General features: G+C 39.1%; 2 protein-coding genes across 3 annotated transcripts in view; one reads left to right on the top strand and one right to left on the bottom strand.

The window, feature by feature from the left end:
• The window catches only part of LOC127434561 (protein APCDD1-like), a 19722-nt gene extending 5616 nt beyond the window's left edge, over positions 1-14106 (top strand). For both annotated transcript variants that reach the window (XM_051687370.1, XM_051687369.1), the window contains 3 exons: positions 1-382; positions 9649-9970; positions 12427-14106. The exon at positions 1-382 is cut by the window's left edge and continues 147 nt beyond it. In XM_051687370.1, coding sequence (XP_051543330.1) covers positions 1-382; positions 9649-9970; positions 12427-12866 — 1144 coding nt within the window. In that variant the 3' untranslated portion in view covers positions 12867-14106. The remainder of the gene's footprint in view (positions 383-9648; positions 9971-12426) is intronic.
• A 715-nt stretch (positions 14107-14821) lies between these two features.
• LOC127434562 (vesicle-associated membrane protein-associated protein A-like) overlaps positions 14822-22500 on the bottom strand; it is an 8807-nt gene continuing 1128 nt past the window's right edge. The window contains exons 2-6 of the mRNA XM_051687372.1: positions 19028-19180; positions 18817-18920; positions 16752-16832; positions 15840-16001; positions 14822-15754 (exon numbers count right to left, since the gene is read on the bottom strand). Coding sequence (XP_051543332.1) covers positions 15593-15754; positions 15840-16001; positions 16752-16832; positions 18817-18920; positions 19028-19180 — 662 coding nt within the window. The 3' untranslated portion in view covers positions 14822-15592. The remainder of the gene's footprint in view (positions 15755-15839; positions 16002-16751; positions 16833-18816; positions 18921-19027; positions 19181-22500) is intronic.

The following is a 22500-nucleotide window of genomic DNA, read 5'->3' on the forward strand; positions in this document are numbered from 1 at the left end:
ACGCCAGGCCTCATGGGCGATCCGCGGGGGCACAGAGTCTGAGTACCACCTGACCCGCGTTCAGCTGCTGTGTCACGGGCCGGTGGCGGCATCACATGTGCAGAGACAACTAGAGATGGCCTGTGACCTACGGCACCCGCTGCAGCCGGGCCTGACATACGAGCTGTGGGACGGGGAGTGGGCATCACCGGGTCGTGACTGCACCCGTGGCTTAGACTTCAGCATGCAGGAACTGCAGCTCATGAGGCTGGAGAGGCGCTATCACCATGGCGACCCCAGCAGACAGGCGGAGGAGCTGTTCCTAGGAGACATTCACACAGAGCGCGCTCAGAGGAGACTCCACCAGCCCTCTGGCTACCAGACCCCACTACAGAGTGCCAAGGTCAGAAACTCGACAGTATTACTCCAGCAGACTGACGTCTCCACTGATCCATACTGATGAACTTCATCTGAATGTCTTCTACAGTCACCACTCACAGCAGGGCATTAATATTGAGAAGAAGAGTTCAGCAGAGTCACATAGTGTCACCTGGAATAATAATAGAACGAAGAATAGAGCAGAACACACAGTAGAATACAATAAAAAGAATAACAAAATAAAAAGTATACAACAAAGCCTAAAAGTGCATCGAAAAAATAGAATAGAATAGAATAGAGGGAATGTCTTGTAGAGTCACTTCTCAGTTCAGAGCATTAATAATAATGAGTTTAAAGCTGAAGTGTGCAACTGTTTCTGTTGTCTTATTCCAGATTAATATGCAGAGGCAAATATAAGTTATACATTTGCAGGTTAATTTTCTCGAGAACTGTAAACACTGTGACTCTGTGGCACTATAAAAATGTATTTGTTTTTAGAGAGACCCGTCCAGCCCGACACAACAACGTTCATTCAACCAGTGGTGTGAGTTTGGGGCGGGACTATCTGTTTAATCAACCAGTGGTGTGAGTTGGGGGCGGGAGTATCTGTTTAATCAACCACTGGTGTGAGTTTGGGGCGGGACTATCTGTTTAATCAACCAGTGGTGTGAGTTGGGGGGCGGGACTATCTGTTTAATCAACCAGTGGTGTGAGTTTGGGGCGGGACTATCTGTTTAATCAACCAGTGGTGTGAGTCGGGGGCGGGACTATCTGTTTAATCAACCAGTGGTGTGAGTTGAGGGCGGGACTATCTGTTTAATCAACCAGTGGTGTGAGTTGGGGCGGGACTATCTATTTCATCAACCAGTGGTGTGAGTTGGGGGCGGGACTATCTATTTCATCAACCAGTGGTGTGAGTTGGGGGCGGGACTATCTATTTCATCAACCAGTGGTGTGAGTTGAGGGCGGGACTATCTGTTTAATCAACCAGTGGTGTGAGTTTGGGGCGGGACTATCTGTTTAATCAACCAGTGGTGTGAGTTGGGGGCGGGACTATCTGTTTAATCAACCAGTGGTGTGAGTTGGGGGCGGGACTATCTGTTTAATCAACAAGTGGTGTGAGTTGGGGGCTGGACTATCTGTTTAATCAACCAGTGGTGTGAGTTGGGGGTGGGACTGTCTGTTTAATCAACCAATGGTGTAAGTTTGGGGCGGGACTATCTGTTTCATCAACCAATGATGTAAGTTTGGGGCGGGACTATCTGTTTCATCAACCAATGGTGTGAGTTTGGGGCGGGACTATCTGTTTCATCAACCAGTGGTGTGAGTTGGGGGTGGGACTATCTGTTTAATCAACCAATGGTGTGAGTTGGGGGCTGGACTATCTGTTTCATCAACCAGTGGTGTGAGTTGGGGGCTGGACTATCTGTTTCATCAACCAGTGGTGTGAGTTGGGGGCTGGACTATCTGTTTAATCAACCAGTGGTGTGAGTTGGGGGCTGGACTATCTGTTTCATCAACCAGTGGTGTGAGTTGGGGGCTGGACTATCTGTTTAATCAACCAGTGGTGTGAGTTGGGGGCTGGACTATCTGTTTCATCAACCAGTGGTGTGAGTTGGGGGCTGGACTATCTGTTTAATCAACCAGTGGTGTGAGTTGGGGGCTGGACTATCTGTTTAATCAACCAGTGGTGTGAGTTGGGGGCGGGACTATCTGTTTAATCAACCAGTGGTGTGAGTTTGGGGCGGGACTATCTGTTTAATCAACCAGTGGTGTAAGTTTGGGGCGGAACTATCTGTTTAATCAACCAATGGTGTAAGTTTGGGGCGGAACTATCTGTTTAATCAACCAATGGTGTAAGTTTGGGGCGGAACTATCTGTTTAATAAACCAATGATGTAAGTTTGGGGCGGGACTATCTGTTTCATCAACCAATGGTGTAAGTTTGGGGCGGAACTATCTGTTTAATCAACCAATGGTGTAAGTTTGGGGCGGAACTATCTGTTTAATAAACCAATGATGTATGTTTGGGGCGGAACTATCTGTTTCATCAACCAATGGTGTGAGTTTGGGGCGGGACTATCTGTTTAATCAACCAATGATGTAAGTTTGGGGCGGGACTATCTGTTTCATCAACCAATGGTGTGAGTTTGGGGCGGGACTATCTGTTTAATCAACCAATGATGTAAGTTTGGGGCGGGACTATCTGTTTCATCAACCAATGGTGTGAGTTTGGGGCGGGACTATCTGTTTAATCAACCAGTGGTGTGAGTTGGGGGCGGGACTATCTGTTTAATCAACCAGTGGTGTGAGTTGGGGCCATTACTTTTTCTTTTCTAAAACAATCGCCTGAGTTGAGGGTGAGACTACCTGTTTTATCAACCAATGGTGTAAGTTTGGGGTGGGACTGTCTGTTTCATCAACCAATGGTGTGAGTTTGGGGCGGGACTATCTGTTTAATCAACCAATGATGTAAGTTTGGGGCGGGACTATCTGTTTCATCAACCAATGGTGTGAGTTTGGGGCGGGACTATCTGTTTAATCAACCAGTGGTGTGAGTTGGGGCCATTACTTTTTCTTTTCTAAAACAATCGCCTGAGTTGAGGGTGAGACTACCTGTTTTATCAACCAATGGTGTAAGTTTGGGGTGGGACTGTCTGTTTTATCAACCAATGGTGTAAGTTTGGGGTGGGACTGTCTGTTTTATCAACCAGTGTTGTGAGTTTGGGTAGGGGTATTTGTTTCAGCAATTAATGGTGTAAGTTGGGGGCAAGATTATCAATCATTGATAATGATTGTTTATTTTTGCAATTCCAATCGATGGCCCTAGAAGTGCAGATATTACACACATCAGCTTTAATGGTGTCACCTGGAATAAAAAGAGAGGTTAGAGTAAGTAAAGCAAAAATGTAAAAAAAAAAACTCTTAACAGCTGGTTAAGAGCAGGTCATACCTGAATGTGTTCAGATACAGAGATGAGAGCTGGGTAAAACAATTGATTTTCTGATGCATCACGATCTACATTTGAACAATCTCGATATCGATTCTTAAAACCTCAAGATCAGTCTTTCACTTTTTTATGCGCCACCTTCTCCAATAAGAGTCTCTCAGTCTTTATGTGAACCTGAGAGAATTGAAGAAACAGGGGTTTTCAGGTACTGACCATCAAAGCAAATTCAATGACATTAATCTTGCATTCTGAATATGCTTCTTATCAGACACATGCAGCTGTGTTTCACGTGATCTCTGAAGCATGAAAGTGCGCACGAGTTCCGCATGCTCCCAGATTGGGCTCCATAGACACTTGCGCTACTCAACCTGGTTTCTCTCTTTCACAACACAAACTTCAAAACTTGGATGATCCATTTGAATTCTACTGAGTTTGGAGTTTTTACCTTAAAGCACTATGGAGGAAGTCAGACATCTCAAACGTCTAATGAAGTGTTTTATAATAATACTAGTAAACAATCAGACTGAAATGTGAAATTTCAAAAATCTCTGACTATGTTTGTCAAGGTCAAAATAAATTAAATTATTATATAAGGGGAAGTAGTTTTCATTTATTAAGTATTTAATTCAGTGGCTGGATACATTACAATATGGTTATTTAATATATGAACCAATTTTTGGACATATTTAACTATATCAGGATGTATATCTTTATCGTGATATAAAGTTTAGTGATATCATGATATAAGATTTTGGTCATATCGCCCACCCCTAGATTGATGTCTCTTTTAATATACTTTTCCATTCTTTACAGTCAGAAAAATAGAAACATTTAATTCTAATGAAGAAGCCATTCGACTCCACTCTCATTAATATCAACTCAATCAAAACAAACGCTGAACTGCCTGTAGTCTTAAAGGGACAGTACCATTTTAGCGCTTGTTCTACATATCAGTGTAAATACTTAAATAGTACAAATTGTGAATACAATATACATGTATCCATATACATTATATATACTGTATATACAGTATATACTATATGCAATTTCAAGACAGCATATTTATTGATGATATACATGGCATTTGTACATTTTTAAAAAGCTGAAATGTGACAAATGATGAAAAACAAAGTATAAAATAAAATGTGTAAAATGTATATTTTTGTAATGTACCTTGTTAGAAGGTTCCCTGTGTTAACTGAAAATTAAGACTGAAATATACCCATATGAAACTGAATTAAATCAAATAAAATCTAATTAGAATGAAATCAAGAACTTGTGAATTGGAATCAAATTGGGAAATCTGTATCAATACCCGTCCTATTAGAGATAAACTATTTAATACTGCAGGAGTATCACATTCTTATTCCACATACTTTTACTAAAATAATCTAAATTACACTCAGTCTAAGGTTTGGAAACAGTTGACTGAATTCATGTTTTTCATGATCTTAAATACCTTTTGATCTAAAGGTTTAAATGTTTACAATTAATTTTGTAGAAAAAAATAAGTTGTGCCTACATATTAATTTCTTTGCAAACCAAACATTATTTATTTATTTATTTAAATGGATGACTTGGAGCAGATAAACAAATCTTTGCAAAGACAAACAAGCTTAGAATAAACTTGACCGCTATATAACTCCATATTGTGTAATTTGTCTTATTACTTTTTTGAAAAGTAATAGTAAAAAAAGAACTGGATAGGTAAATTTCCTGAAGAAAATGTGAGTTGTGCTTGCCGTGGCTAAACGTGTCACATAGCATGTTCTAGCATGTTGCTAAGCACTGCTATTATGATCCTAGCATGTGTTTGCATGATGCTAGCATGTAGCTAGTATGTTTTAACACTTCTCTATGTGTTGCTAGCATGTGTTAGCATGATGCTAGCATGTTTTAGCACATCACTAGGCGTTGCTAGCATATGTTAGCTTGATGCTAGCATGTTTTAACATTTTTCCACTTCGTTAGGCATTGCTAGCATGTGTTAGCATGATGCTAGCATGTTTTTAGTATGTTTTAACACTTCGCTAGGTGTTACTAACATGTTAAAATGATGCTAGCATGTTTTTAGCATGTTTTAGCACTTCACTAGGCATTGCTAGCATGTGTTAACATGATGCTAGTATGTTTTTAGCATGTTTTAGCACATCACTAGGCATTGCTAACATATGTTAGCATTATGCTAGCATGTTTTTAACATGTTTTAGCACTTTGCTAGGCATTGCTAGCATGTGTCAGCATGATGCTAGCACGTTTTAGCACTTCGCTAGGTGTTGCTAACATATGTTAGAATGATACTAGCATGTTTTTAGCATTTTTTAGCACTTCGCTAGGCATTGCTAGCATGATGCTAGTATGTTTGTCTTATTACTTTTTTGAAAAGTAATAGTAATAAAGAATGAGTAGGTGTGTCTAAACGTTTGACCGGTGGTGTACGTAGCTCCAAGTTAACCAGCAAACCTAATGTGTGTAGTTGAAAATCAAAGGCATTTTTAAGAGTATGACATATTTTTAAAAAAGCCCTTTCCGGGACCCGAGTAGTTATACGATCACAGAAACAGTTGAGATTCACAAATGTTTTAAACTTTATACATTCAGCATAACTTCAAATAAAACCCCACCAAACCTGAAAAATACATGAAGCTCTTGATGGAGGAATGATTAATTCATCATATGTCATGTTTGCTGAAGTTAAATGCTGTATAATACATAACATTGTACTTCATTTGGGAAGTGACATTGGCTGTAATAATTCATGCAAGGTGTCTTCGTCTCTCCGTCACGGTCTTCTTCTCCTGCCCGCTGTGAGCATTACATATTCATTGAAAGCCTTCACTGTAATTTCATTTCGGTATTACTGAGATGTACATCAACTCGATCGAGATGGATGCATTTCTCATGGCTTCTCGTCTTTCTGTCGTTTAAATAGTGTGATTTGTGGTGTGTCGGGACATGTCCATGCAGCTGATCTCCCATCTGCTTCAAAGGCAATGTGGAAATAGTGTTTGCAAAGGGCAACAGTGTGGTTTCTAGCTCGGCGTGTGCCTAAGGCTCTAGGAGAACCTGTGAGATGAGCTTTTTCTGATGGATTCATTTCTTTCATGTGAGCGCAACCCCCCCCCCCAGCCCTCACCGCAGCTAAAAGCCGATGTGAAACACGTAATGCAATGTTAATGAATTCTAGTTCAAGGCTGAATAATTGATGGGGAGCCTTACTCAAGTAAGCAATGCCAACTGATCCAAAGTCAAGTGCTTCTCTTGCCTCCTGCATGAACACATGTCCCATGTGCGAACGACCCGCCATCCCACGAGCTTCTCTGATTGATTGAGATTAATCACAGCGCACCGAGAAACCGACCCTATAATCTGATTATGCGAAGCCCAGGAAACAGTCTTTCAACCTGATGACACAACACAATTTCCACAATTCCGAGAATTATGATCCACAATTGTCTTGTTTCTTCTGATAATCATTTCTTGCTTCATAATGTTCTCTTGCATGACTCTAAAGGCTGTTATGTGGTATGAAGATATTCATTTGGTGTATTTTATTGAGTGGTTTCTCAGTTATGATGCACCGCTGCTCTGTGTAAAACCGATGAATCAATGTATTAGAACTGTTTACATCACAGACAGATGAATGGAGGAGACTTCTAGCAATAATAACAAGTATGTTTTTCACCCAGAGACACAATACTTCAGTATTAGAAAGAGCAAAATTCAGACTAGTGCAAGTTTAAATGCAGACTTGCATGGATTAGTTTAGACCAAAAGAGCATGTTTTCAGTGTTTGGACAGATGAACAACATCTGGTTTGAGATTTGTAGGGTTTTTACTCTCTGTCCACGGTGGAAAATTGTATGCTAAATTAGATTCAAATGGGCTGAATAATTCGACTAGTCAGAATCTCTCTCGGGCACTCTGCTGCTGTCATCACTTTGCATGAATTTTAAGCATTTGTTCAAATTCAGATTCTCTGTGTTGATGGTCATCGTTATTAAACTGAACCTCTGAACCAGCTCATACTTTAGGTCTGTGTCATAATTTGTTTTGTCTCATATTGACCCCATTTGCTCTTAAAAACAATCAAAACAATAGTTTGAATGTCTTCTGCACTGTAATCCATAAAGTTGTCATTACTGTAAAAATCAAGTTGTCTTAATTATTACTTGAAATGTCAAGTTTTGGACTCATAACTCAAATATTTAAGTTCATTGAACTTATTTTTCTTAAAAATCCATAGACTTAAGATTTGAAGTGTTAATAACTCAGACTACTGAGTACAAAATTGAGGCTACGGGGAATACCCACAATCCCTTGCTGCTTGAATTATGTTTCCTTGGTCAGAGTTTAAATAATTGTTCTTAAGAATTCATAGATGTTTTAGCTCTTTTGTTGTGTTATTTATGCTTTGTTGCATAGTTGTTTGGTGTGATGTCACCATTAGGGTGATCCGTGTCTCTTTGGTTAAGTTGGACTCTGGTCACACTATCTCAGTTCTCTTTGTGCATGTGCAGCTGAAGTGCATATATGCATTTCTGTAAAGAATTATTTAAAGAGCACCTATTATGGTTTTTCAAATATTTCTTTTCATGTAGTGTGTTATATAGCTGTTTGTGAATGTAAAAAAGTCTGCAGAGTTTCAAAAATCAAAGTGCAGGACAAATGGAGTTATTGACTCCCAAAAGAAAGAACCGATTCTGAACACCTGAAACGAGTCGTTAGTAATTCCAGACTTACTTCCTGTACTAACCTACGTAATTTGGTAACAAAAAACCCGCCTCTGGTCTTCATTGACAGCTTTGACCCGCCCTCAAACACTACACTAAGCGGTAGACCAATCACAACAGACTGGGACATCTGACCAATCAGAGCAGAGTATGCTCTCTGAAAGGAGGAGTTTAGAATGAATCTTTTAGAACGAGTCGTTTGAGACACTGGGGGAAAAAGGTAATGCTGCAATTTAAATTATGAGCAAATGAAAGTGTTTTTTGACCTTGAATGCATGTAAATCTATTGTATGAGACCTTTAAATAAAATTAGGCACGTTTAAAAACCATCATAGGTGCTCTTTAAAAACTGACCTAGAATCAGTTATCTTTATTTGAGCTGTGCTGTTGTTTGATCTAAAATGTAATCAATTCAATTAAAATCTACAACAGTAGAAACAACAATATTTAAATTCAAATATGAGTTAAGTCTACTTGCGTGTAGTTAACTCAACTTAAATAGTTAAGTTCACTCTACTTGAAAACCAAGTTAATTGAACTTAAATACTCAAGTTTTGGGAGACCCCATTACTTAATGGAATTGAGGGAACGAGTTTACTCAATCAAATGAGTGCAATGAACATATTAGGGTTTTCAGTGTGTATGACATTCCACATTTAATAAAAAGTTAGTCTCAGTCGACAGCATTTGTGTCATAATGTTGATTACCACAAAAATTAATTTCGACTCGTCCCTCCTTTTCATTAAATGTGTGTTCCAGTGAGACACTTACAATGGAAGTCAATGGGGTCAATAATCTGTAAACATTAAAATACTCACTGTTTCAAAAGTACAGACACAAGACATAAACAATATGTGTGTTAACATGATTTTACTGTCATAAAAACACTTACTAACCACATCTGTTAAAGTTATAGACAATTTTACAACTTCGTTGCCATGACAAACATAATGCCGTAAATCCTAAAATCATTAAATGATGTAAAAGTGACAATTTAAACAACTTTACAGCTCAAATAATAACAATTTCTGCCTTTAATCCCTCCAAAAATGGGCCCCATTAACTTCCATTGTAAGTGTCTCACTGGAACACACATTTCAAGCTGGTTTTTCGTGGGTCTTCAGAGTCTATACAGTTGAAACCAACCATTTAGACCAGTAGTTCTCAAGCAGGGGGCCTCAGCAAACATCCAAGGGGGCCTAAAGATGACTAAGAATTATATAAACTAAATTTATAAGCTATATTAAAATAAACTAACTTGCTATAACAGATCTAAAAGTGCTAAAAATCACTGAAAAACTGACATCATTTCATAACTTAATTTAACAACTCCCTTCAACACCTGTTTGTATTGAACAACATACAGTTCTTGAAAGTTCTGGAGTCACAACATTGTTCAAGATTAATTATTTTATCCATTTATATGCCAAGTTTATGTTAATAAAGTTATGTGTGTTTATCTTAGCCTTCATATATTGTCTTATATGAGTCAAAAAGATTGAGAACCACTGATTTAGATGGGCTTGGACTGGTAGATGATTTCTTTAATGGTAGATGAGTCATTGAAAATGACTCATCTAAAATCATCTGTATACTCGTTTCTGTCAGGTCGATGAGCGTCGCTGTGGAATCTGTCGAATCATCGCTTTGGCCGATCTTCGTCATCCACCTGTCTTACCATCCCAGAGGAACCGGCCTGTGCGTCTCCATGGAAACTGGGTGAGCACACGATGTGAAGTGCGCCCGGGCGTCCTCTTCCTCACCCGACATCTGACCTTTCACGAGGACAGGAACATCTGGGAAGGACAGTACGAGCATTTCTCCGATCCCGTCTGCCGACATCCGGCCTTCAGCATCATAGCCAGCGGACGATACAGCCGAGGAGTTCCTTCAAAGACAGTCATGGGCGGCGTAGAGTTTATCTTCACAGGTCAGTGATCAGATGCTTGTTACTGTTCTCTGAAGGGATTTCTCTTGTGTTTTGATTTGTTTGTCGACGAACAGTCCTGCACGGTCTCTACAGCCACAGAATTCCTTGAACATTGCCTCGAAAAAATATCAAGGCTGTTTACCGCCCCAACATGACTTGATGTGGATTTGTGTTTTTTACTTGAGTGTATCCATAAAGTCCAGGAGACTGTAAAGTGTCCCATTTGTCATTGTATGATTCAGAAGTGTGCTCATGAGTTGATAATACAAAAAGGATGTAAGTTTACTTTCTTGAAGTTTCAGATCATTCATTAAGTTGACTTGAAAAAGCCAACATACTATCATTCTACAGACAACCCCTAAACCAAGACCAACTTTACTGACTGTAACTCCTCCTGGACCTTTCAAGCTACATTCACCAAATTTGGCACAGACCTTCAGACTGTTCTGACTCGGGTTGCTTTGACTTTTCGAATGGATCAGACAAACGGTTTTCCTGTAACGGATGATCCAAAATCCCATAGACTCATAGACAATACATTGACAGAATGTTCAAACAGGCCAAGACTATTCAAACTCCAATTGACAAAATATTCAAACGTAAACAAACCCTCCCTGTCAGAATTACCAGAGAGATGGAGCACTCGTATTAAAATGAATGGGAGAAACTGGAACACCCAATATGATGGATGTAGAAAAGTCACGCCCTAGAGGTAAAAGAACCAATCACCTTTAAGATACAGACATCGCCTGTCAATCAACTCGATAACACACATGCACATGAGCTATACAAGCTGGGAAAATTGTGTTTTTTTAGCATAATCTGAGATAAAGAAGCACAGTTTATGATACCAGTGTTGTCAGATTTCACTGCTGTTTTAAAATTTGTTCTTTGATTGGAATCCTTACCAAACCTTTTGATGATTTTGGTCATTCAAGTAGACAGGAGCTGCACTTTTATTCCACTTGTTTATATAGAAAATAGCTGCCCAGGAGCGTTCCAAAAATGGACGTTAAGGGGACTGACTTGCTAAAAAGACTTTGGAATTAATACAGTTACCAGAGGAAAATTTGGAGTTTCAATGACAAGCTGTTCACATCCTCGGAATGAGATTTTATTTGTTTCTATGGCAGTGCTCTTAACGGCATGCCATTTGTGGCTTTGTTGCTGACAGGAAATATTTAACAACTACATTAATTAATCTCTATATATTCTTTAAGAACAAAGAAAGCACTTCTGGTAACACTGATTACAGTATAATAAAATGGCATATCAAGCGGAACTACGTGTAAACTACCTTTAATTTTTGAGGCTCTTCCTGTGTTAGTTCTTTATACATAACATCACAAGTCAAGTCAGAGCTTTCATTGAATTCACAGTTTGTAACTAGACAAGTTTGTCAAGACAAACTTTGATGCTGGCTTGACTAAACCTTGTCTGAAAGTTTCAACTAGTTGTTGAAAGTTTGATGTTAATACAGACATAACCGCCAGCAAACTTGCTAAATAGTCAGATAGATGGTCACAAAGTAGAGAGATATATATATAGAGAGAGAGAGAGCAATTTAAAGCAGATTAAAGGCCTTTTGTGGGTTTGTTTACATTTGCATTAAATTAACAAGCATTCCATTGGCTTGTTTCAACATTCCGTCAATTTAAGTCTATGGGATTTTTCCCATATTTGATTGTCCGCTGTGTGAAAACCGTAAGTCTGATCAGTTCGAAAAGACACAGCACACTATTCCAGAACAGTCTAATGATCTGTACCAATTTAGGTGAATGTCGTTTGAAAACTCTCGGAGGAATTACAGTTTTGGTTTAGGGATTTGAAGAAAAAAACTTAAACCAAGTTTGTTGAATAACAGTATGCTGGCTTTGTCAAACCAACATTATTACAAGTTCTACAAAGAAGTGAAGGATTTTTACAAATCTTGTAATTATAGTAATTCCAACATGATGAGAATGCATCATAAGGCCACATCCACTGTAATCTATTTTCATTTGGAAATTCATTGATTTTGCTAGATTTACGCACTTGAACTGCGTTTTCCTCCACTTAAAGATTTTCAAAAAGACTTTATAGTACAACATACTTTGGATAATGATAACATCAAAAAACTGAAAATGGAGGTTTCAAACTTTTACAAACAGATTACTGTAGACGTGGTGTAAATCTGCTTTCAGTTGTTCTCTCTCTCTCTCTCTTTCGCTGTCTGTCTTTCATTTTCTTTCTTCCTTTCTAACTTCAGATAACATCAAAGTTTATGAACTAACATGGTTCTTGACAAACTTTACCTACCTAGTTGATGTTTCAAACTGTGTAATTTCTGTTGCACAACAAAACAAGAATGTCTCTTCATTTTCCACATATATTTAAAACTGCTATTCTAAAAACTCACGGTCTCAAACTCCCAGCAGGCCTTCTAACGACTCACTGATCTGTGTGTGCTCCTCTAGTGACCCACATGAAGGTGACGCCCATGGATGTGGCCACCACAACCCTCCTGAACATCTTCAGTGGGCATAAGTGTGGCACAGAGGGCTCCTGGAAGCTAGGCGTCTCACAGGACGTGACCTCCACCTCTGGATGTGCCCCACTGGGCATCCGTCTGCCACACACTGAGTATGAGCTCTTCAGCATGGGTCAAGACTCTGAGGGACACAGTCTTCTGTATAATGGCCAGAGACCGACCAACGGCAAGAGTCCAGACCGACCGCACAGACGTGCCACGTCCTACCAGCCGCCGCTGATACGCTGCAACGCTGGCCAGAAGGGGGAGCCACACGTGGGACAGGAGGGAGACCAGTATTTCAGACTCGGCAACGGATGCAACACGGAAAAGCTCGGAGACTCATTCAACCTCAGCTTATTGCTCATATTAATCAGTTTCATGTAGCTGGGATGGAGCGAGTTTGTCTCAGGAGCGACTTTGTGTCCTGAGGTGTTCGGATCTGTCCGTTTGCACTAGTTGAGGAAACTGCTCATACATGCATTTAAAACACGAACTGTTTGAATCGTCGAACATGCAGCTCACATTTCTAACAACTAAACAAACATGAGCAGCCGAAACTGTCTGCCTTGAAGAATACATCTTTTATCAGGACAACCGATTAACTAAAGTGCTAAAATATTCCATGCTTTTACATGAAAATGAAATGTGGTTTCCGTGTCTCAGTTCAGGCAGCTCGTGACTGATGCATGCACACTAATGTAGTCCAGTGAAAATGACTTCGTTCATTGACGTGTCCTCGTACACACTGTAGTGCATCACACAACTAGACAGACCAGAACTGATTTAATGGATGATCACCATGTAAAAGTCCAGTTCTGATCTGAGGACAGCTGTGAATAATATTCCAGACTCTGCTGCTTTAACAGTCTGTTGCTCTGTCGCCTGTAAATTGCAGGAGTCATAGGACTTCCGAGGAGGACCTGAAAGAAACCTCATACCAGTGTCTTTATGGTTCCATTAACAAATCTTTTAGCAATTTTAAAGAACAGTGGACAATGTTTGGAAAACAATTCACATTTACTACCAGCGTAGTCAAATAATGAGATCATTTCAAATTTCAGGTGGGTGCAAAATTTGGCATTTGTTCTTCCCGGACACATGAGGCTCCACAGTGCTGAAACTTTACAGAGTCAAGATGAGGGTCTTTTGACAGCGCCTCACCTGAGTGGGTAGATAACACGAAGCGATGGCTCGAGGTTAGAGTATGTTAATATCGTTAGTAACTACTCTGAGTTATGACAGTTGTCCTTGGGGAAATGCATAAATACTTAATTAGTGTAGAACGTCAGTTACGGCACTACAGAGCATCCCACCAAAAAAAAAATAAAAAAAAATTGGCAAACATTTCTTTTATTCACTTTTGGCAAGTTATAATATCTTAACTATATTACAACAATTTCTGATTTATTCTGCTCATAAAAAAATAAACTGTACATTTTAGGTTTACAATTTTAGTCCATGCCTATTTCACAAATCAATCCTTTTCCAGCAGTGAAAACATGTCCAAAAACATCCATTCCTGCCCACTAATGTCAAATAATGTGTTGCTCGAGATTAGGAAGGTGCCAAAATACATATTTCTGCCAGAAAATTATATTAATAGGTTGTTCACCATTGGGGGGGGGGGGGGCTAAAATCATGTTAGTAGACTTATTTACTAACATTTTGCCTGTTAAAATAAATAAATACTGTGTGTTGATGTGCATGAGTGCACAAACCCATCTGAGAGGAAAGTTTGAAATTTGTGGGAAAAATGCAGGACCCAGTGTAGCAGGTAAATAGAGGGGCTAGAGAACAGTATGGGGCTAAATTTGAGAATATTTTAAATATTTTTAGGTCAAATTTGATTCATAGACAAACAACTATTTAAAGACTTAGAACATCCAGAAAGTCAGAAAGGCACAACTGGTTCTTACCACACAGGTCAAAACTGAGCAAAGACAATGGAAGAAACCATTTGTTTTAAATTCTTATTTCTCTTAAAACATTATAAACAACAAATATTTTGTCTGTTTTGATGGTCTTGACAAAGTCACAATGTTTGGTTCAGTACCCAAAACTTCCCTGTATCATATTCTTACATGTCCCGAGTCAAAAATGACCCTAAGACAATAGGAGGGTTAAAGCGTTTGTTGTTGCTCATTTTGGTAGTTTTTACATTATTTCTTCAGGAGACCGCAACCAGAAAACTGTCCAGCAGCAATCAGAATCATTATAGCGGCACACGTTCCAGAACCGTTAAAAGAACTGAACACCTTGAAAATCATTTGGTTCCAGTGGGTTTTTTTTCTTCTTGATTGTCAAACCCTTTCATCCAGAAACAAACAGCTGACTCAATCAAGAGTGTTAAAGACTTTTTATTTCAGCAATGTTGAATACCACGGGACAGGACTGTAAATGGTGATTGGTTTCAGTCAAGTTGCCTCACAATTTAATATATAATTTGCATAAAGAAAACTGAATGAAATGACTGAACTGGCGTTTGTGTCAGTGGGTTTATGATACAGGAGGCAGACTGTTTCCCCACTGACATCGTCACATTCAAGAACATAAATGTGGAATTCAGTGTTTAATGTCACCATCCAGCAACAAGTAGCAAAGACCATTGGTTTGTTTATTATGAATCTGTATTTCCCATTTTTTTCTCAAAAGAATCAAAACAACATGTACATGACACTTAAAACATTCCATTAAACTCTTAATAAAACCACAGAGAGAGAAAACGCGTCCTTTTATTCATTCTTAGGTTTCAATTTCCATGAAGGACTCTACACACAGTGCCTTCTCTGAGCTGTTAGTGATGTTTCACAAATGGACAATTTGTTCTTCCCGACCCCAGAAAAACCCACCCGGAACCACAGAAAGCGAAAAATAGGGAGAACAAAACGACTCGCGTTTCTGTGTGTGTGTGTGTGTGTGTGTGTGTGTGTGTGTATGTGTCTGCTAACCGTGTGTGCTAACCGTGTGTGAATGGCAAGGCCCGTTTGAATGATCCCGTACACAGACACGTTTATTTCCGCTGCTTTAGTGCACGTCAGCACTCGTGCAACGGTTATCGACAAGAATGCACGCTTTGCTCTTCAGGACCGGAAAACGTGATCGGCAAACCTTTACAAGACAAACTTCCCTAGGAAGAACCCGATGAAGATGGCGGCGATGACGACCAGCAGTGATGGGAGGGATTTGGAGGCGGGCTCTTTGCTCAGCATCGCTGAAGACTTTGAGACGGAGCTGTCGAACTGATTGGCCTTCCTCATCCTCAACCCTTCATCCTGATGAAGAACAACATGCCGGTAAAGACAAGATGACTCTGCACAGTAACTAAGAATTAAAACAGCATGAAATTCAGCGGTGTACCTTGAGTTGGCGGTTTTCGTCATGCAGTTTGCCCACTTCTGTCTGCAGTCTCTTGCATTCCTCCAGGACTTTCCTCATCTCCGTGTCGTCCAGCGCTCCTGATGTGCCATCGGCCTTAGACGAGTTCAGAACCGTCGCAGCTTTGGATGATTCCAGCTCATTCTGATCAGAGAGACAGAGAGAGATGCGACTGAGACCATCAGCTGCTGTTTAACAGCAGCAACAAACACACCTCACAGTATCAGACACAGAACTGAACCGAGATATGACTGTGCGCTGCCACGGATGATGAGATGCTGTTGCTAAGAGCACTGTTCATCCAGGTGAAAATGTCACAGCACATCTCTCCTCAACAACACACATGATCTGATAGAGCATTCATGTCTGGAGAACACTTAGGATTTGGGGTGTGTTCTAAGTATGAGCAGTAAATACTACTTATGACCCCGTTAAATTACGACAGACGGTTAGAATATTATTACTCTAATGATTTGTAAAACAGAAGCAATTAAACACTTGAAGCAGCTCAGCACATTCATAGAAAGTGTTACAAGTGAAAATACATCCGTGTGTTTGTTTACATAATCATGCATAATAAAGAATTACACATGAATAATTCAAAGACTATAACACCAAGTATGTGCTTACCCCACCTCAACTAAACCAGTACAGTGACATCACAGGAAGAGATTGAGACATTGAGAAAGCGCCGTAAACTCGTGTTTAATTTAGATTCTCTCAGGCGACAGGACGAACAAGACTGTGTCTACAAGTTGTGCAATGCATCATTAAAGAGGACTTTATGTGTCGTCTTTCAAGGAAACTGGGACTCATCAGACCAATCACAGCACAGAGGCTGTCCAAGGCCACGCCCCCTCATGACGTTTATCCAGTGACAACACAAACTCTCACCATCTTATCGCTGTCTGAAGGCATTTCAAACACACAGCGCAGTTTCGAGTCCATCAGGTCGTCTGGTTTGGCATCTTTCCACTGGAAAAGAGAAAACACACATCCTTCATTTAATGCCTGAACAGGATCACACAATGTCCCTGAATGAGAAGTTGTAACATTACCTGAAAAGTTCTGTTTTAATACGATGTGTGAACGCAGCCCTAAGATTAACGGTTTGAGCAAGTCTGCTTTGGGCCAATCTCAAAATTCTGACAGAGATAATTCAGTTACTCACAAGTTAAAATATGTAGTCAAATTGGACAGATAGTGAAATTATTCCATTTATTCAGCCGATATCAAACATGTCTGGTATTGTAGAGCCAACTATAGAGGAAATCTCGTAGTGTATGATGCTCCATGACTAATATGAAGTCATACGGTGAGCAGCAAATGGCATGTGGTCATGACACTGGACCATGAAGAAATGGAGATAGCAAACAAGCTCTCAAAGTGGAGCTGAACTTTTAACGCCACATCTCCAACTCACATCACATCCTTTTTCCACCTAAATGTGCTCGTCCCATTTCTTTTGAGACTCAGAACAGAGAAGCAGCAAAATCAACGGCAGCGCTCCCGTACATCCATGTTTGTTTACATCTGTCCTGAAACGCGTTCCTACATTAGTTTGAGATCGGATCAACCTGACAGTCGGAGCGATCCTTAGTCGTTTGGTGCACTGTTTTTGTCTGTAGCTGTTTACATAGTCGGTACGTGTGTGATACCAAGTATTTTCATATTCTGAGCAAAATGAAAAAAAAAAAAAAAGACAGAAAGATGTTGCATGTGTGAATTGCATATGTGGTACATTTACCAGTAAACGTTTTTACTGGAATTTACCAGGTCTCATGATTCAATAATGGATTTCAGAGGGGGCCTGGGTATCTCAGCGAGTATTGATGCTGACTATCACACCTGGAGTCATGAGTTTGAATCCAGGGTGTGCTGAGTGACTCCAGCCAGGTCTCCTAAGCAACCAAATTGGCCCGGTTGCTAGGGAGGGTAGAGTCACATGGGGTAACCTCCTCATGGTCGCTATAATGTGGTTCTCGCTCTCGGTGGGGTGTGTGGTGAGTTGTGCGTGGATGCTGCGGAGAATAGCGTGAAGCCACCACACGCGCTACGTCTCCGTGGTAACGCACTCAACAAGCCACGTGATAAGATGCGCGGATTGACGGTCTCAGACGTGGAGGCAACTGAGATTCGTCCTCCGCCACCCGGATTGAGGCGAGTCACTACACCACCATGAGGACTTAGAGCGCATTGGAAATTGGGCATTCCAAATTGGGGAGAAAAAAATATTATAATAATAATTTTAAAAAAATGGACTTCAGAGCCTGACTAAATGAGTTTTTGTTCTCTTCATATTGGTAAAAATAATAATTTTTGTCAAATGTGTGCATACGGTATCATTTCCTCACACTATTACCAGCTGTTTTGATATTGCCAATGTTTGGAATAGTGTACTACTATATTATTGCAACCCATATTATTTCCACAGTATATAGTATATACTATGCACTCAGATGACCTACTTACTACATTTGCCAAAAAATACAGTCTACATCCAAAGCACACTGCATGAGATACTGTACAATGCACTCGACTTGATCTTTCATTTCCAGTATGATGAATGAACACAAAGAAATAATGGAGATATTAAATCATGTTCTCAACTCAATATTTGATCAGACATTTTCACATAAAATTAAATCTGAAGTGCAAAATAAGAATTAAACATGATGAGGTCATGTATCAACATTGTAGCATACTGTTTGAAACTGTTATGCTTACATAATGCACTGTGTTTCACATACTATTAAAAAAATGTATTCTACGCAGTATGCAGGGAGTATTAAAACATGGATTAAACTGAAATAAAGGTGCAGTTGTGTGTATATGACATCTATTGTAATGTGTATGTGTGAGCTTTTGCTGCCACCTAGTGTTAGTGACTAGCCAACATGAATGAGAGCAGATGGCAATTTCTACTGTGTATGCTGGGACAGAACACAGCAGTACTCACCAATGCTTCCAGGTCTGTGACGCTCGGCGGCACGAAAATCGTCTGCACCATGAACTTGTGTTTGCTCTTCTCATTTGGGTCGTAATCGAACGGCTGCAGCATTACTGGAGGAGACATAACACACACACTCATTAATGACTGAATCACTCATCTGTTCACAGATGGCCTCATGACAGTCAGTCGCTCCGAGCGCTTCTGGATGATTTCTCACCTGAGATGGTGACCGTAGTGCCGGGATCGATGAAACCGCTGTTGGGCCGCACGCAGTAACGGCGAGGAGCTGTCGTCTTCACTTTGAAACATACTCTTCTGTCAGACGGGTTACTCAACATCAGGTTGGTGGTCACCACATCTGTGAAGGGTCCTGCACACCGACGGTAAACAAAACGATGATTAAAGAATTGCATGTTTAATCCTTCACTTTGTCTGAAAAGACCACTTGGAATGTTTCAGTTCTGTTCTTCTAATTCAGTAGAGTTACAAAACATCTCCATTCAGCTCATGATCACAAAGGCAAGAATCAACATGCTAGTTGACATGAAATGCTTCTGAGTATTCGTGACATGCTAGCTGTAGCATCCAACTACAACTATTTTAAACAGCATTTTGCTAATTGTAATTATGCATGCTGATTTTAGGAGCTTTTTAGGAGGTACATTTGCACTTTTAAAACTTAAAATAAAAATTAAGTGAAGGCAAGGTGTTTAAAAATGTTGAAAACTTGTTACCAGAAATGGTGGCCAGTTACAGCACCTAAAACATACACCTTCTCTTATACATTTACATCAATTTAACTTAAAATTATAATGAATAATGAACATTTTTGGCCAATACAATTTTAACAAAATATTAAAACCAATTTTTTGTGATTTACTTGCCTAATTTTATCACCAGATCATGGTTTTGCTTAAGAATTAAGCTTTAAAAAGAAAATATACAAAGAGGAACAAAAGCTAGTTTATTATTCTAAAACAATATTGAACATTAATTGAATCTGTTGAACAGATGACCGGCCAAAATTTTAAGAGAGCCATAAATACTAGATTAAATATATATGCAAGGCTGCACAATATGAAAAAAAATCCTAATTGCCGATTATTTTCTTTGATATTGTTATTGGGATTATTCATTTCGATTAATAGAATTTACATTAAAACACTGATTTTGTGTGGGGCATATCTTTATGTCGAACATGCATCAAAACAACCTGAGAAGTATGTTCCTGAATTGCTTTAATATTTTAATTACACGTAAAACAAAAAGTGTTATTCACATTTTAAATAAATTGCACACAGTTTATTTTTGATAGTGAGCATTACTGATATGACTTTAGACTAATTTAAACACATCAGATTTGCCTTTGCAGCACACAACGGACCAAAAAATATGTTGTAAATAGAAAATGTTGGTGCAATGGGAGTACACCTAAATGGAGTGCTGTAATTGAAAATGTTCACGATTATATATAATTGCGATATCTGTAATGGTAATCTCGATTATTGTTTCGATTAATTGTGCAGCCCTATATTAGAGGTTGACCGATATATCGGTTTTGCCGATAAATCGGCACCAATAACAGATTTCTGGAACTCTCGGTTATCGGCAAAAAATCCACACTGATAGTTTTTCCCTGTTGCGTCCGGTGCTGGAGCGGCTGGGAAGGGTCCGCTGCCGCTACAGTATGAGAGCGTCCTCTAGAGGTGAAATAAAAACTATCACTTCACTGATGCCTTGTGCTGTTTGTTTTGACATGTGAGACTACAGCACACTACAGTACATGTTGTCATATCATTATAAAGTAATTCATTTGTTGACTAGATGTTGCATTAGTAGAGTACAACAGTATGTTTGCAGACAAGGCTGAGAGGACGCTAACATTAAAGCTAACCTCAAGCGGTTAGAACAATGGGACAAAAATACCTGCAAGTCCTACCCATATGTTTAAATGTCACGATTGTTCCCATCTATTACCATCTATTTGCATTAGTTTATATCCTTCTGGTAACATTTATGCATTCGTTAGCCAGCTAAGCTGCATATTTAAAGCTAGTGATGTGAGAAAGCAAATTAATATCTTCATGCAGCCGAGAGAAACGTATAAACAATTCAGAAACACATCTGATTTCAATTCAGTTTTTTTATCCTCACTGTAATACGATGACTTCAGATCGATCACATTCTTGCGCTGATAAAGGCGAGACACAGCGCAACAAATACAGTTTAACAGAAAGCAGGTGTCTCAATATGCTTTTAAAGTTCTTTTTATTTAGACACATCATCTAAAAAAACAGCGCTCGTGCACGAGACACTGAATAAACAAAAACAAAGGGAAATAAAGACGTTTGTCTAGCGCTTGTTTGCACAGAAAAACAAATGGATGGTTGCAAAAGCGTTCGGTGTGAACAGCCCCTTACAGTTCTTTGGAGGTCTTTGGCTGTTGCGTCTTGCTCTCTTATAAGCGTTTCTCAGATTAGGAGTTGTTTAAATGCTTTGTCAGGAAAGATGTTCACGTGTAAATGTGTGTTTCGAGATCCTTACGTTTGGTTCCAGTCTGTTGTGTTTCATCTATTGAACAGCCCCTGCTCTGTGCTCATAGTCTGAGCCGCTTCACCACTGAGTTCAGCCGAATACCTCTGCTATCTGTGAATATTGCTACTCGACATACAACTGTACTGAATAAGAAACATTGTGGTATTTCGCTGTTATTATGAAGCTTGAGTCTAGTAGGAATCAGTGCAAGTGTAACACCATGTGAACTGTCTATTGAAGCATTTCCCCCTTATTTTACTTTTGAATTAACATTTGAGAATATAGACTGACTAAAACTTTTTTTAATTTATTTTATGCACATTAGTTGAAAATGAAATGCCCTTTTTTTTTAACAGCCGGAATGTTCTTTGCAATAATATAATGATGCTGAAAGGTTTATGTATTATTGCGTCCTCTTGTGGACTAAAGAAACAACGTCAATTTAAAAATAATCTGACGTTAAAAATCAAATATTAGTTCATGTATATTAATATTTATCTATTTATTTAGTTTAAAAAAGTACAGTACATTTTCATGATTCAGTCAGTGCTGTTTATTTTTGTAATAAAGTTCAGCACTATTTTATTTTGAGTGTTACCTTTTCATTCAGTATCAGTTTTAAAAACCATCGGTTGATTAATCGGTTATCGGCAGCTGCGCAACTTAGTTATCGGTATCGGTAAAATCTACTATCGCTCGACCTCTACCCTATATATATATATATATATATATATATAATAGGGTTAGGTTTATTACGTTTGATGTGAGAAAAAAAAAGTTATTTAGCACTTCTTGCACTTCTATATTTGTAGTTCTGAACAACAGAACTGACATTTTACATATAAAAACAATTCATATTCAATATGCATATTCGACATGCTTTATGTTTTCAAATGTAACTTATTTTGGTAGAATTCTTTAAATTACACACAGAAAACCTGATTATTAACATTATACAATGCAATAAATGTACAAAATTATGTATATTTTCAGCTTTTCACATCAGCATTTTCATGCTTTTTATGCCGATGGTTTTAATTTGGACAATAATTGGCCGATATATATCGGTGCATCCCTACCTAACAAGTCTTGATGTTGATTTGAAGCGGTCCATGGACAACATGTTATTTGTCAGTTACTCGAAGTTTTAACAGC

This window comes from Myxocyprinus asiaticus, chromosome 44 (genome assembly GCF_019703515.2).
Source record: "Myxocyprinus asiaticus isolate MX2 ecotype Aquarium Trade chromosome 44, UBuf_Myxa_2, whole genome shotgun sequence".
Classification (NCBI taxonomy): domain Eukaryota; kingdom Metazoa; phylum Chordata; class Actinopteri; order Cypriniformes; family Catostomidae; genus Myxocyprinus; species Myxocyprinus asiaticus.